The following is a 15,706-nucleotide window of genomic DNA, read 5'->3' on the forward strand; positions in this document are numbered from 1 at the left end:
TGGCTTCCATCTTGAGCCCAGGTCATACTCTTTCCTTCTCCAGATCACAGACCTGGTACACAGACATCATTTATATTCATTTATAGAAATCTACCATGGCAGCTTTCATTCTCAGCAGATCGGGTGAAAGCCTGTGGACAATTCATTATCTGGAGTTCTGATATATACAGCTGAAGGAACAAATGTCTGGTGTTTCTTGTCTTAATGGATTAGTTCACTCTATAGTTTGATAATTCTGAAGATAGAATATTCACCTTATCATGTCATTAGGAACTTAAACACTTATGGAGACATAAATACAAGTCTGTTTTGTGTGTCAGTTATAACCGTCATCTGTCACATTTACTAGAGAATGTCCATACTTTTGACACATGCAAATTTTACATTTTGTTTGGAGCCAAATCCTTATTGTCACGGTCAGCCTTAAGTCTGAATTAAGCCACCAGCCTCCGTACTCTCTGTCCTCAGAATAGACAAGAATAACATGCCATCTTCCACTTAAACGTTTAGGTTTTTCTTTTCTGCCTGTATGGGTGAGGCAATGTTTTTTATCTCTAATGTAAAACATGAAATATTTATGTGTACTTCCTCTTGTGGTCCGGAGCTTTTAAATTAATAATAATTAATCAATAATACATACAACACTATTTGGTGTATTTAAATTCAAGGTTCCGCAACCACGAAACAACAGAAGTTTATACGCAAGGAATATTTCATGTTATACGGAATTTTGAATGAATTAATAACAATTAACTTGTCCGGACTTGTTACTGTCTGTTATATCACCACCAAACAATGTGTTTCTAATCCTTTTATGATTTCGAGATATCAACACCTTTCAATACAAAATGAGCTAGATACAGAAGGTCAAAAATAAATTAAATTGCATCATATAGCTGTTTCGTCCTTCTAGGACTCGTCAGTGATGCTATGGGCCGAAAGTGTTTATAACTAGGAAGTGACAAAGAAACGCAAGATACGTCAGAAGGAATGTTAAAATCTGGATCATGGTCCAGGAGCTGACTGTAGCCCCATTAATTGGCAATAATTCAATCAATTTGAAAATGTTCAATAATGAACTTCAAAAAGACCATAATTCAATAAACGAGAAAATGTTCAATAATGAACTTCAAAAAGACCATAATTCAATAAACGAGAAAATGTTCAATAATGAACTTCAAAAAGACCATAATTCAATAAAGTTGAAAATGTTCAATAATGAACTTCAAAAAGGCCATAATTCAATAAGGTTGAAAATGTTCAATAATGTATTTCAAAAAGGCCATAATTCAATGAATTTGAAAATGTTCAATAATGTACTTCAAAAAAAATGTCAAGTATTTCAAACACTACAACTTTGACTTGGAGACGTTCAATCATTATTAAGGAAATTATTTTTTTAAATGTTCACCAAAATGACGATTGAAGTAAGGGATCTTGTAGGATTTGGTGGCGATGCCGTTAAAAAGAAACTATAATGGCCTGGAAATAAATAGGGTGTTTCTGAAAAAGAAATTCTTTAACGGCTGTAATAAAACTGACTTCACAAACTGACTCATCAAGTTAGAAAAATAAAAATAAATATCAGAAAAAATGAGAATTACATTGAATTCAATAACATGTGCGTTTATTGTTCGACATGCCACGATGATGATTTCTGACAGGCAATGAGACGGCAGCATCAAACACAATTAGTATCTCATAGTTCATCTGTGAAAATAACCCAACATTTCTTGTTAAAAAAGGAAAAACAATTACATCTCCAGCAGAAATTTCTGCAACATAACATTGAAATCAAAATAATTATGATACATTCACATCAGACAAACATTTCAGAAAGGTCACATTGATAAAACAAAAAATGAAAATAACTGATTTTTCGCTGAATAAAGAGAAAAATGAATCAAATCCCTAGACATCTTGTCATCCATGATGCAGTCCAGATAGTTACAGTTCATCCATAAAAAGTCAACTTCGATCTTTGTTATTTGTTACAAAATGAAATGCAACAATACCCTTGGTGATACAACAAAGAGTAACATCACTTCTCATTGGACAATTTAAGTGTACCAGAGCAATACTTTAGGTCATGTGACCTGGTAAATCAATACCCATGATTCCTTGCATGGCTCCTCCAAAGATGCCCCAAATAAAACATGATCACCTTTGATCTACCAAAGAATTGTTCTGTACACAATTAAGATTCGAAAAAAAAAATTCTTCATCTCAATTATTCATCAATTTAAAAGAAAACAATTTCCAAGGCTAATTTTTCACATTATATATATATAACATTAGAAATGAATTCAAAAGAACCTTTGAAAATGTACTACGTTTGAATGTTCAGCATCAGAAAGACCATATTTCTGTATGTATTAATTCCAAAAGGTCAAATGATTTGTCCCCTAACTAGTTGCTGAAACATGAGGCAATCAAACGCCAGATAAAGTTTCTTGTCAGCAAATTTTGAATAAACAGCTGAACATATCTTGTTGGAGCCAAAAATGTAAATCAGTCTGATAAGTCAAAGCTTGTTTGAATACCTATTTTCCATATTGATAAGATTTTGGCTTGACATGTCTTTCCCTTGTCAAAAGGAATTCTACTTAACTACTTTTCAGAATCTCATTTTTATGTATAAATCGGCTGTCCTGTCAAAATTCCGAAGCAAATCTCTGCTTCTGGATTTTTTCTGAAGTCACAATCATTGTAATGCAAAGCTCCATAAATCATTTTTGCCGAGGTAAAATGAAACCAGAATAAACATGAGCACCTGCAGTAGACAGTTTCTCGCTGACAAAGGAGATCGCTATGGTGACACAAGTCCAATGCATCAACCCAAATACATCCAATGTGGGCAATTACCCTTGAGCTAAGCACATGGCCTTGATGTCACCAGTTTATTGTCATCACAGCCTTTTGTCCTTATCGCAGCCCTGTTTTCGTCAGTCAGATATGGCATGGGAGCTTTAAATTGTCTGTATTGGTATGTCAAAGTTCTCACAATGTCATTTGGTACTATCAATGTGCCTAAGATATCCAAAAAACAGCCTTAAAATGTCAATCCACTTACAATTTTAATCCCCTTACAATGTCAATACCCTTTCAATGTCAAAACCCTTACAATGTCAAAACCTTTACAATGTCAATACCCTTTCAATGTCAATACCCTTACACTCAATACCCTTACAATGTCAAAACCCTTGCAATGTCAATACCCTTCCACTGTCAATACTCTTACATTCAATACCCTTACACTGTCAATACCCTTACGTTGTCAATACCCTTACAATGTCAATACCCTTACATTCAATACCTTTACACTATCAAAACCCTTACAATGTCAATCCACTTACAACGTCAATATCCTTACAATGTCAATGCCCCTACAATTTCAATACCCTTACAATGTACCAACAATCTCAATGGCATAATGATGCCCTTTCCTTTACAATGTCAATGTCCTTACAATGTACCCACAATGCCCTTTCTTTACAATGTCAATGCCCTTACAATGTACCCACAATGCCCTTACAATATCAATGAGTTCCCAATGTGAATTCCTTACAATGCCATTATGTTCTTGATGTCAATGCCTCACAATGTCAATGTTTCCCCAATGTGAATCCCTTACAATGTCCATGTGTTCCCAATGTCAATGCCCTTACAATGTCAATTTGTTCCCCATGTCAATGCCCTTACAATGTCAATTTGTTCCCAATGTCAATGCCCTAACAATATCCCCACAATGTCAATGTTTCCCCAATGTGAATCCCTTAAAATGTCCATGTGTTCCCAATGTCAATGCCCTTACAATGTCAATGTGTTCCCATGTCAATATGCCCTAACAATATCCCCAAAATGTCAATGTCAATTCTTCAGAACATTGTGTAATCTAATAACCTGCCTTAGTAATTAGAATAAGTACATCATATTATGTAACTATGATAACATTATCATCAATTTACACTAGCTTTAATGTTCTTATCACAATCAGACAGGTTACACAATAACTGCCTTGTAGCTCTTTGTTCCTAGCTGAATGCAATCGTTACACAGTTTTGCTTCTAAATTTTTCAGTTGTCATGGTGATGTCAATTGAAAATGTGGATAAAGAATTTCCTGAATAAGACTCTTTAATTAACTGTAACAATGACAAAGGTCTATTTATAATATCAATATCTTTATTTAGATTTGAAACAAAAACTAATTGATTGTAAGATTAATTGATTCTAAGTAAAAATATGGGGGGGGAAAACTGTTAATCATCACGCTATCATGGGTGGTTGCTTTTATAGATAAACATCATGTCCGATTTCTGGGAATTTCAAACTAATAATAATATTATTTACAATACAATACAATACAAAATACCTGAATGTATAAGAATAAATCACTACGGTTTGAAGAGAAAAAAATGGGATGAATATCTTGGCTTCACCATCACAACATCCATTATCAACTGCAGAAGTCATCATGTTTAAAACCCCCATAACAATACGTCCTGATCAATTTGCATCATGCAAACGTGGTGCTTCATACAAGTTTCAGCTTAGATACAACCACATCAGTGTGCAGCATGGGGTATTCTATCATCTCATGTGTAAAAATTCTCTCAAATTGCCGTACGATGGAAGTTTGCCTTTTTGATCGTGTCAATAGTACATTTTCGGTTTTTATTATTGATTTCCAACAGTCATGCAGTTTGATAATTACCATATGATAAGTGAGAATTTCCATTGATTTGTCAGAAAAGGCACAGGAAACACAACATACGAAACACCACTGCTAAATCAGATCTTTCTAGCATTCCATTACAGCAGAATTATATACACGCCACAATATCAATTCAATTATGTAATTATCTAAAAAGATGCTACTTACATACAGGAAATCACAAATAACTTTGAATGTACTCGTCTACAACCGCATCATTCATCATCCCGGGGACCTGCCACACCGGATTACGACATTAAATAAGTGTCCCCGAGTCACATCTCACAAGGATTAAGACCACGACCATGCAGTGATGCTGAGAAGTGATGTTTACCCAAATTAGCAAGCAGTAATAAGAACTTGAAATGGCAATATTATTGATACTTATAACGTAAATGTTTTGTCTACATGACGGAAGTCTCCAAAATAAAAGGCATTATACGATGTATTTTTTTTCATTATCAAATGTCTCTGCAGAAGTAAGTTTATAGCAGGTATTTCTACATAGAAACGAGGTTTAATTATTCATTTCTGGGAATTATAATAAATCTTTATTAAGTAGCAGAAAAATGAAGAGTTCTTTCACATTGTTCAATAGTATTTATGGGACAAAGAAACAAAAACTATCTGCCAATTTCTAGTCCAAGAAAATATTTCCTTTGCTACATGGACTTCAGGTAATAAAAGAAACTAGTTCAAGATAGCAAAGTTCCTACTAAATCTAATTCCGGAAATTTCCCAGCAACCAAGCACGTCATTTGTCAAACAGTAAAAACTCAGGTTTCCCCATATACATCGAACTTAAAATAATTTCAAAGACAAACTACTTAAACCTCTGGAAGAACATTTACTCCAGAATACAAGCTTTAAAGCAATTGTGAAATGATTTAAAACATCGGTTTGACGTTTACTGAAGGTTCTATCACCCTAAGTCGCCCTAACATAGCAGTATCGCTCCTATCAGCTGTCGGAGTAAGATGTTAGTAGGTATTACACACCTCTTCATTCCATTAGTTACAGACATAAACTCAGTTCAAAATGCTGCGATAATAAAAAACGTTTTCTTCGGTCTGTTTACTATATATAGATTCCATTAGGCAGCAGACATCTTTGGAGGAGGAGAGACAAGAAATCTATTTCGTTTTATTTAGCAAAAGAAAAAGTTTGCATATGAAGAGTGATAATGTTTTTACTATCTTTATAAACTGTCATATAGATGAATAAATCAATTTGGAGAAGAGTGTGGGTCCATCCGATTGATTTCTCGCAAAAACCCTGATAAAATCTAACAAATGAAGTAGGCGTTATTTGTTTAAGTATATATATCTGTATGTGGTATCAAAGTGTTCACTCTAAGATATGTTTATAGAAACAAAACACTTTAAAGTCGATTCAATAAATCAATTAATGCTGCCCGGGGAAAAGAATCACGTGAATTTATACAGTGACCTACTTTTGATACATGACATTACTTCAAGTTCCAGTGACAAGTAGTGTTGGAAATACGGAGCCTGGACAAACTCCGGACCCCACCCTATCCCTCCTCCAACCAATCCTAGTGGGGAACTAAGAAAGGATTCTAAACATTCCGAAACAGTGGTTTGTTTGTTTGTTAATTTGTTTGTTTGCTGGGTTCATCACCTCGTCAACAACCAGGGTCATTTAAAGGCAGGATCTTCTTGTAGTAGTTGGTGACTACCTCACTGAACAACATACAGGAGGCCTATCGCATGCCATCCAGGGCAATATCAGGGTAAAGAGTCTTGCCTAAGGACACAACCATGACAGCTAGCACAGACCGGCCCACTTCTCGGCTTCCATAAAAACACAAATTCACACAGGTAGGGAGCATTGAACCAAGCACCTAGGAACTTCACCATGAGATTACGAGGCCGGTACTCAAACTAAATGCTCATATTTTACTAACAAATCTATAACAACATATATACTAAAGAATCTACCACTAGATTGTCAACTTTTCCTTTCCGCTCCAAGATCTATCCCTGTCTAATCCATCTGGTTGTAGATTTTCCCGTAAAGCCTGTCGACAGGCTCCCCACAGCCCTGAGAAGGTATGAAACCCTATTACAGATTATTAACACTCCAAATCAGGGCTTCTGAACACAAACCAATAATTCCCAACTCATTGGTACGACACAAAATCAATTTTAAGTGCGATCTAAATTGTACAACCTATCATCATTAAGGAAAATCTTTGATTATTCCAGATAATGTCGTGATCTGCTTCCCAAGCCGGACTGTATCTGTGATAAGGGATGTTTCATTAGGAGATACCCGTTTTTTTCCTCATCAATACTTGTACTGAGAAGACCTTCGTTTGAAATCCTCACATAAACGATGTGTTAAACACACAGAACTAGTCAGCACCTCCTGTTATATTGGAGTTTACAAACTTGTACCATTGATTTTTCCGTCTTCCATTAACAGTAATTATTTCATGGAAGGGTGTCTCACGTCAGTACCGGATTTCATCTGAGAACTTGTAAACGATTTGGTCTCCCTAGTCCTGGACAGACAGAAAAACGCTCAGGTCAATGGCAGTTCTAGGTCACTGACTGTTCACGGTCACCGACTGTTTAAGGTCACTAACTGTTCTAGGTCACCGACTGTTCTAGGTCACTGACTGTTCAAGGTCACTGACTGTTCAAGGTCACCGACTGTTTCAAGGTCACCGACTGTTCAAGGTCACTAACTGTTCAAGGTCACTTGACTGTTCCAGGCCATTTCAGTGTTTTAACATCCAATTAAATTGTCACTCATAATTGATACTATCATTCTCAGCCAACTAAATTCACATGCCAAAGTATTCTATCTAACACAAAACCGTGCTCAAAACTTCACTACACTTACAACAAAATGGATTCGCTTACAAAATCCTTATCAACAACCTTGACCTTTACACTTGCACAAATATGTGGTGACCTTGAACCTTACATATATCAACTTGACCTTCACCTTTAAGATAAGACACATGCCCTTTTATACAAAACATAAATGGCCGACCTTTATAGACATACTCCCACCTATCACTCCCTTAATGTTGTATAACAGTCAAGCTATTGTCTGACCTTATCCTTAATTAATATATTCTGTGACCTTTACAGATAAAATGTTGTATAGAGGCTTGTTACATTACACAAACAATTTCCATCCTCACCTTCTCTTCAGATCTTCAACTCTTAAATCTTGCTGACAGCTTTTCTCTTCAGTTTGGTCTTCAAATGCCGCGAGTTCCAATCATCATACATTAAGTTCAAAGTTACGTAACAAATAACACATATTTTTCCTTCTTAAGCTGAAAAAAAGAAGTTATTTATTGATGCTATTTTCTCAAGGAAAGACAGAAAAAAAAACTTCCTACCTCCATTTCAGGCATGTGCAGCCATTGTTTTGGATTTTCTTCCGCTGCTAAGAAGGCAATGAGATCGAGGGCGGTCAATCGTGTCTGTCGCCGTGACGATACAAAGACCAGTGCTGGCTTCTCCGGTGAATGGGACTTGATAGCTGGAATAAAATAGCTTGACTGATACATTGTATGTATGAAAAGAAATATTGTTTGAAAGTATCTGAAGAATAAAGATTTTAAAAAATGTACTGTAATTGTAATTGCTTGGAAATATCAATCTGATTAAAATACAGACCAAAAAGCATCTCTTATATGGCTGATTGGTAGAATGTGTAAAATCAGGGTGTTTTGTTGTTTTTTTTTGGGGGGGGGGGTTGTTTGCCAGAGCAGTGTCCATTATAAGAATATAAATAGGATATTATCATTTAAATAACCACAAAAATAGACACTGACAAAGTTTTGCCAGTTGCGTTTTGATTGGCTGATTGAAAGGTCAACTGAACATGACCCTTACTGGCCACCATCAGATCTTTATAATGCAGTGTATAACGATGATCTGTATTTTAGTCAAATTGCAGCAGCATGTCATGTTTTTGAGGTGTCACCAGTCTTTTTCTAGCAGATAATATATAATCCAAATTAAACAACTTCAAAAAAAGGCCTTCTACATTAACATGTAATGGAGCAGGACTCTAACTCTGTGAAAAATACAAACTTTGTTTTTTTAAAATGATAGAAAATTTGACTTCATATTAGTAATTAGGGACCAAAGCCAAGTCAAGATTTTAAAAAGAATAGATTGACACCATGCTTACATAACTTTATGAAAGACAGATATTCTTTTAAGGCTTATATAATGATTTTACTTTGGTCAAGCTTAAACTAAGTAATAAGAGCGCAGCTTCCTGCGCAAGAGTGAAGCTCCCTAAATACTGTGAAATGACACCCTCAGACAGGGTTTCCTCCCTTCCTAAATGTTTTACCAATGAAAATAGTATGGTCTGTAAACCTGAAGCAGTACTCCTATGAGCAACTACCCTTGAACCAAAGTTAAATGTACTTTAAACATGGTTATTTTTGCGCATGGGGTGTATTTATTTTTTTTGCATCGATCCACCTTCGTTTGTAGTTCAAGATTACGCAAATTGATATCAAAATATCAAAATAGTATGCGTGGGGGAAATTTTCAGGATCAAAAGGACTTCGTGTAATAAGCGTAAACTTCCCCCAGGCCCCTCGCGTAAATTTTCACGTTTACAGTAGTTTTGATTTCAAGTCTAAATTTTGATGGACTTTACAAAAGCATTTTTTGTTCTTGTTATGTAAACCTGTACCTAATGGAGTTTTTTAAAGCAATGCATTTTTTTCTTGCAGCAATGAGACCAATCAATTTCCAAAACGAGGCTAGAAATGCAAGCATAGTTGTCAAGCACCACAAATACGTACAATGTCAAGTGTCAGGGAGCTCCATGTACGCAAATACATACAATGTCAAGTGTCAGGGAGCTCCATGTACAATGTATATGAGTGTGCCGATCGAGAAAGGAGAAAGAGGCAAGAGAAGGGAATGAATCTTTAAAGATTTCTAGAGACCGAGAACCGAAGTTTAAAGTAGCCCAAGTAAAGCTGTGCAGTCGTGCGACGTCCGTCTGTCATCCAGAGCTTTGCTATCACAGGGTCGACACAGAAAAATATGCCATGGTTTTCATTTGGTCTAGCTTCAACTAAGTACCAGGGTAATATTCATTTTATAAATCTAAATTAAAAAAATCAAATTGTGAAATGATTTACTTAAATCTGATATGTGGAGAAATGTATATTCCCTATAATTAAAACACATTTCCCAGATTATTGATATTACACAAACTTTTGAAAGACAACGCCAACAGTTAATTCCCTTCTGCACTATACATAACATGTACTGCATCAAAATTACGTTTCACCAGAAAAATTGAAAAATGTTGATATGATCACCAGAAAAGTGTGTGGGAAAACAGAGCTCGTGTCAAATTTGATCTATTTATTTCACTATAATTATCGTACGTATCAAACAAGGTGAGAAAAGTATTATCAATGATATACAGGACCAAATGTATTGAAGATATATATATATATATGAAATTCATTCCCTGCATTCAAAGGGAATGATTTATTTCTGAGTTTGATATCACCTGTGATGTATATGTAGGGGGAATACCTCTTTTATGACAGCCGAACTGCAGTAAAGTCATCTCTCTGGAACTCTCTAGTGATAGATTGATTTCCATTACAATTCACAGAACACATGTGTTTTGTGAGACTTAATGGCGTGAAATGATGATGTCTACTACATAAATCTCCTCTCGTCATGTCAGTAGTTTTAATGATTCATGTTAAGGGTGTATGGTAGATATAGGTCAGAGTAATAATGATGTCATTATATGACTTCAAGTATACAGCCGAGAGTAATAACACACTTTTTCAATATGAAAATAGGGTAAATAGATTTTTAATCCCTTATCGTAAAAGCAGTGAAGATGACTGTCAGCCTGAATCCGGAGAATTGAGCAATCATCAATCTCTATAGAACACCCTGCCAGATCCGTAATAATTAGGAACAGTAAAATAACTCTGAAATTTCATGAGAAAACAAAGAGGGTGAAAATATCACAAATGGTTTTCTCTCCTACTTAAAATCTTAAAATCTGTGGCTTCACGTAATTTTTGTTATGTTCCGTTCCGAACTAAGTTCAAAAATCTTTGGCTTCAAGTAATTTTTGTTATGTTCCAAACTAAGTTCGTAAATCTTTGACTTCACATAATTTTTGTTATATTACCAAACTAAGAAGTAGTTGAGCTTATACTTTAGTGATATATTCATTGGTCGATTACAAATGATTAAGGAGATTAAAATATATTAAAACAACCGTTAAATGCTTTTTATGTGTTCTTTAGTATTAAAAATATTGACAGGAAAGGCTAAGATGTATAATAAAAGTACTTGTAATGCGCATAATTTTCTTCAAAAGGACAGTTCTATGCTGAATTTAGAAAACCGATTATAAAGAAATCATTAGCGAGTGTCAGAGTGAAAGTGTATTAACGGGTGCCATATCTTTATCATAGTTTGACATCGTACATACGGTTATTTTGTAACAAGTTGAGGAAAGCATTGAGATGCCTCAGGGTGGTATGCCTTTTTATTTGTTTGCTGGTTTTATCACTACGAGAACAGACAAGGTCATTTTGAGACAAGGTCTTCTTGCAACAGTTGGTGACTACCTCAATGAACAACATACTAGTGGCCTGTTGTATGCCATTCAGAGCAATAAGGGTAAAGCGTCTTGCCCAAGGACATAACCACAACAGCACAGTCAGGCATGTTTCTCAGCTTCTTGAAAAACTCAAAATGCCATGGGTAGGGTTTGGTTTTGTTTGTTTTGTTTAACGTCCTATTAACAGCCAGGGTCATTTTAAGGACGTGCCAGGTTTTGGAGGTGGAGTAAAGCCGGAGTACCTGGAAAAAAACCACCGGCCTACGGTCAGTGCCTGGCAACTGCCCCACGTAGGTTTCAAACTCACAACCCAGAGGTGGAGGGCTAGTGATAAAGTGTTGGGACACCTTAACCCCACCGCGGCCCCAATGTGTAGGGAGCATCCGTGGTATGAAATCCTCATTATTAAAGAAATCAAGAATTAAACCATGTAACTATATTCCAGGTTTGATTTGAATGTTTCACTGGTACTTTCTGAGAACTTGGGGACTAAACTCAAAATTAATAGTCTAGTGTCCCTGCCACCCTTTATTCCAATCACTGGACCTTAGAATATTTATAATATTTCACGTTATGATCTAGCTAAATACCAAATTGGGTTGAAGTTGGACTTTACGAAGTTAATTATTGACGATGACTCCATTGCTGCTGGAAAAGCATAATACCATAGTGTTGCTATCACATATTTTGGTCACAGACAAGATAAAATAAAGTTTCCCATCCATCTTGAATTCTGCCTGTCCCTCTCTTCTTATGCAGAGAAAATATCAAAAGTTAAATAATGACGTTTGTTTCCCAGTAAAAAGTGTTAGATAAGGCCATAAAAAATTTAATTAATTCTCAGGCCTACCCGCATCCAAAAATTGAAGCCACATTACTGATTACTGGGGGGGGGGGGGGGGGGGGGGGGGGGGGTGTATCCAGAAAAATTGAACAAAAATCAGTTACAAGGGCATAATAGAGACCTAGCTAGTTGATGCAAATGGCAATCTTCACGCGGACAATGACTTTGTTATTCATTTACACATGGTTTGCAGATTGGGAAAGGATTGACAATGATACTGTCATGGAATATATATACTTTGGGAATTTTTCAGAAGCTTGTACAATGCCAGAACTATACATTTCGATAAAGGATGGGCATGGTGATTGGCACATTGGAGTTTCTCCAAAAACTGAAACAATGTCATGTTTCGTTTTTGTGAAAATTTTGCTGTTTCTTGTTGAAATTAATAAACAAAGAAGTTGCTTCAAAGAATTTATAAAAATATCTCACTTTGATATGGATGAATTTTTTTTTTAAATTCACCCTCATCTGTTTTGTATCGAATAAAATAAAAAAATACCTCTATCCCTAATCTATTTTTTTCAGAAATTGGCCCGAGAACCACCTAATTAATTTTATATGACCTTATTTTGTCAAATTCTATTGACTGTTTATATTCTGTACTAAAAATAATCAGTCAACATTTTGGTCAGTTGAGTGGTGAATATGTTAATCAAACTTGAAAAGGTATAAGTTCACCTAACTGGCTACAGGACTTTATTTTCCCTTGGATACTCTAGTTTCTTCTACATGAAATGTACTTTCAATTTCAACAAAATTTGATTGACTTTCAATATGTCAAAAGGATCGGACATCAGGCTTAGCCTATATAAGACTATACTTTATCCAGGCCAACATTTCCCAACTTGATTTGTAGCTTTTGTAAAATAAAACAAATATTAATTTATAAAGAGTAGCTGTGTAGCAGTTATCCAGCAATACTTCCACAGTTACCTTGGAAAGTTGGCTTGTTCATGGTGGCCATTCGGGGACAGTAGTGTTGTCCAGGGAAGCCGTTGATGTGTACTTCCAGCGGGACGGGTCTTACAGAGGGACGGAAGTTGTACAGCCCCATCTAGTGGTGAAAAGTAAAAAAAAAATGGTTAGTACTAAGTGTTTTGTTGAAAGTTGCTGAAAAATCTTCATCTCTTTTATATGATAATAGACATTTTTACCAACGTGGTTCTAATATATTATATAATCGTTATGACATAATTTTCTAAAACTGGTTCCGAATCTAGATTTGTTTTCTTTTAATTAAGCATTTTAAGCCTATGTATTGAATAATGCATGTAAACACAAGGGTTGATAAAAACTGTTGTTTTTTTTTGTTTTTTTTTTTTGGAGAAAAGTAATCCATTTTGGGTACTGATCTGATTAAGGTACCATCACCTTACAGGTGTTTTAAAATGTGTAAGATAATTATAGACCCCAAATCCTTCATCCTGTAATGAAAATATCTTTACTCTTACATGTCCATCTTTCAGTCCCCTAATCTCCTTTCTCTGCATCTTCCTGTCTCATTCCAACATTTCTCCTCCTTAGTCTATCTTTCTCTCCTCCTCTATTCCACTCACCCCAACACCATCCAATATCCTCATTCATTCCCCCCTCACTTCTTTTCTTCTGCTTTTTCCCGCTCCCCTATACCCCTCACCCCTCCTCTCCTCACCCTTACCTGTTTGATGCCCAGCCAGTCTGCCAGGTCCCTTGCGTTGGCCAATGCTGTTGACAGACCAACGACCCTTACAGGTTTGGAGGTGTGAGATGAGATGAAGTTTGTACGTGACACAATCACCTCCAGAACTGGCCCTCTCTCATCCCCTGTAAAATACACAAATTATTTCATGAAAAAAAAAAAAACACATATAGAAACATGTTTCAATACCAAATACCGTATTCGACCTAAAAAGTGCATAGTGCATTAAGTGAAACACAAAGGGGATGAATTCATTAAGATTACGTACAGAGAAAAACTTTTATGTGAAATTTAGGTGGAGATTTTTTTTCATTTACTTACCTTTTAATATGAAAAGAAAACGTTTTATGGATTTTGGTTAAAGACTAAACATTTAAGGACGTGCCAGGCTTTCGAGGAAGAAGAAAGTCGGAGTACCCGGAGAAAAACCACCGGCCCATGGTCAGTACCTGGCAACTGTCCCATGGGGTTTCGAACTCATGACCCTAGAGGTGGAGGGCTTGTGATAAAGTGTCAGTACATCTTAATAACTCAACCGCCACGGCCCCAATCCTTTAGAGTTTATGCTATTGACTTATACAGAATATATCTGGCTCTGTCAAGCTCAAAGTATCCCTGGTAAACATCCCTGCAGGATTACTCCAGAAAAACAAAATCTATGCATGGTGGGTGTAGCAGAATGTGACTTTATTACATTGTACTGTTTTACTTAAGTCGCTTCCTTAAGAGGTTCATGTTTGATAATCCAGGAGTCCTCACTTTGAGTAGATATCTTGCTTGATAAGCTCTAACTTGATCAGAAGCCTGTGACAAAAATCTACAGGAAATGAAAAACAAAACATCATAATAGAAAACATCCATTACAATACAGTATAACATCTCACCCAGTAAGTGAATCTCATCAATGATCAAGACAGCCACTGCTTTGACGTAGTTCCTCGTCTGCCAGCTCCGACTGACCCCATCCCATTTCTCGGGTGTGGTCACTATGAGGTCAGCATTGGCCACTGCCCTCATATCAGGAGTCACATCACCAGTCAGTTCTACCACCCTGAAGGTGAATTACAGTAAAAATAGTTAAATAAGTCAATTGAGGAAATTATCACATCTATCCTGCAAAAAGACTTATTTGCACTAATTTGACCTTTGACCTTGAAGTCAAGGTCACAGTGATATAACAGCAGTGTTCTGTGCATCACCTACTACTGAAGTTTTATAAAGATATCATCAACGGTTAAGAAGTTATGGCCTCTGACAAAATTCACACTTAGTTTGACCCTTGACCTTCAGGTCAGGGTCAAAATGATCCAATGACAAAGCAGTGCACTTTGTCAGTGGGTGATAAAAGTATACACCAACTCCTTCAAAGGTTTAAAAGTTACCATCTGGATAAGAAATCATTGGGAAAATTTGCACTTATTTGACATTCAACCTTGAGGTACATGTCACAGTGATCTAATGATAGAGCACTGCACCTTCAACAGTGGCTGATCAAAGTATACAGTAATCTTAATTATCTTTATTACGATATCTTTAAACAGTTTAAACAAGACAAGGTTTTAGATTGAAGTTACAGTGAACTAAATATTGTGTATTGCATACCAGTTATAGGTGATTTTATTACATAATTCATTTGATTTTCCTTAACTAGACACATAAGCTATATCTAAACTATTGCACAGCTAAAATGACTATTGCACGGTCACGTGCGAACTATTGAACACCTGTGATGTTTCGGAATTTCGTCCAACCCTATCAAGCGTTTAAGTCACTCAGATGTCAACACTGCCGACGACAGTCATGGTGACTTCTAGGCCTACAAGTAAGTCGAGATGTCAGTGATT

The 15,706-nt window shown here is 36.0% G+C and overlaps 1 protein-coding gene across 1 annotated transcript in view; it reads right to left on the bottom strand.

Annotated features, from left to right (window-relative positions):
* LOC117327166 (activating signal cointegrator 1 complex subunit 3-like) overlaps positions 1-15,706 on the bottom strand; it is a 268,184-nt gene that overhangs the window by 219,988 nt on the left and 32,490 nt on the right. Inside the window, 4 exon segments of the mRNA XM_033884019.1 lie at positions 8,099-8,241; positions 13,118-13,238; positions 13,842-13,987; positions 14,747-14,913. Coding sequence (XP_033739910.1) covers positions 8,099-8,241; positions 13,118-13,238; positions 13,842-13,987; positions 14,747-14,913 — 577 coding nt within the window.

The sequence above is a fragment of the Pecten maximus genome, chromosome 5 (genome assembly GCF_902652985.1).
Source record: "Pecten maximus chromosome 5, xPecMax1.1, whole genome shotgun sequence".
Lineage (NCBI taxonomy): Eukaryota > Metazoa > Mollusca > Bivalvia > Pectinida > Pectinidae > Pecten > Pecten maximus.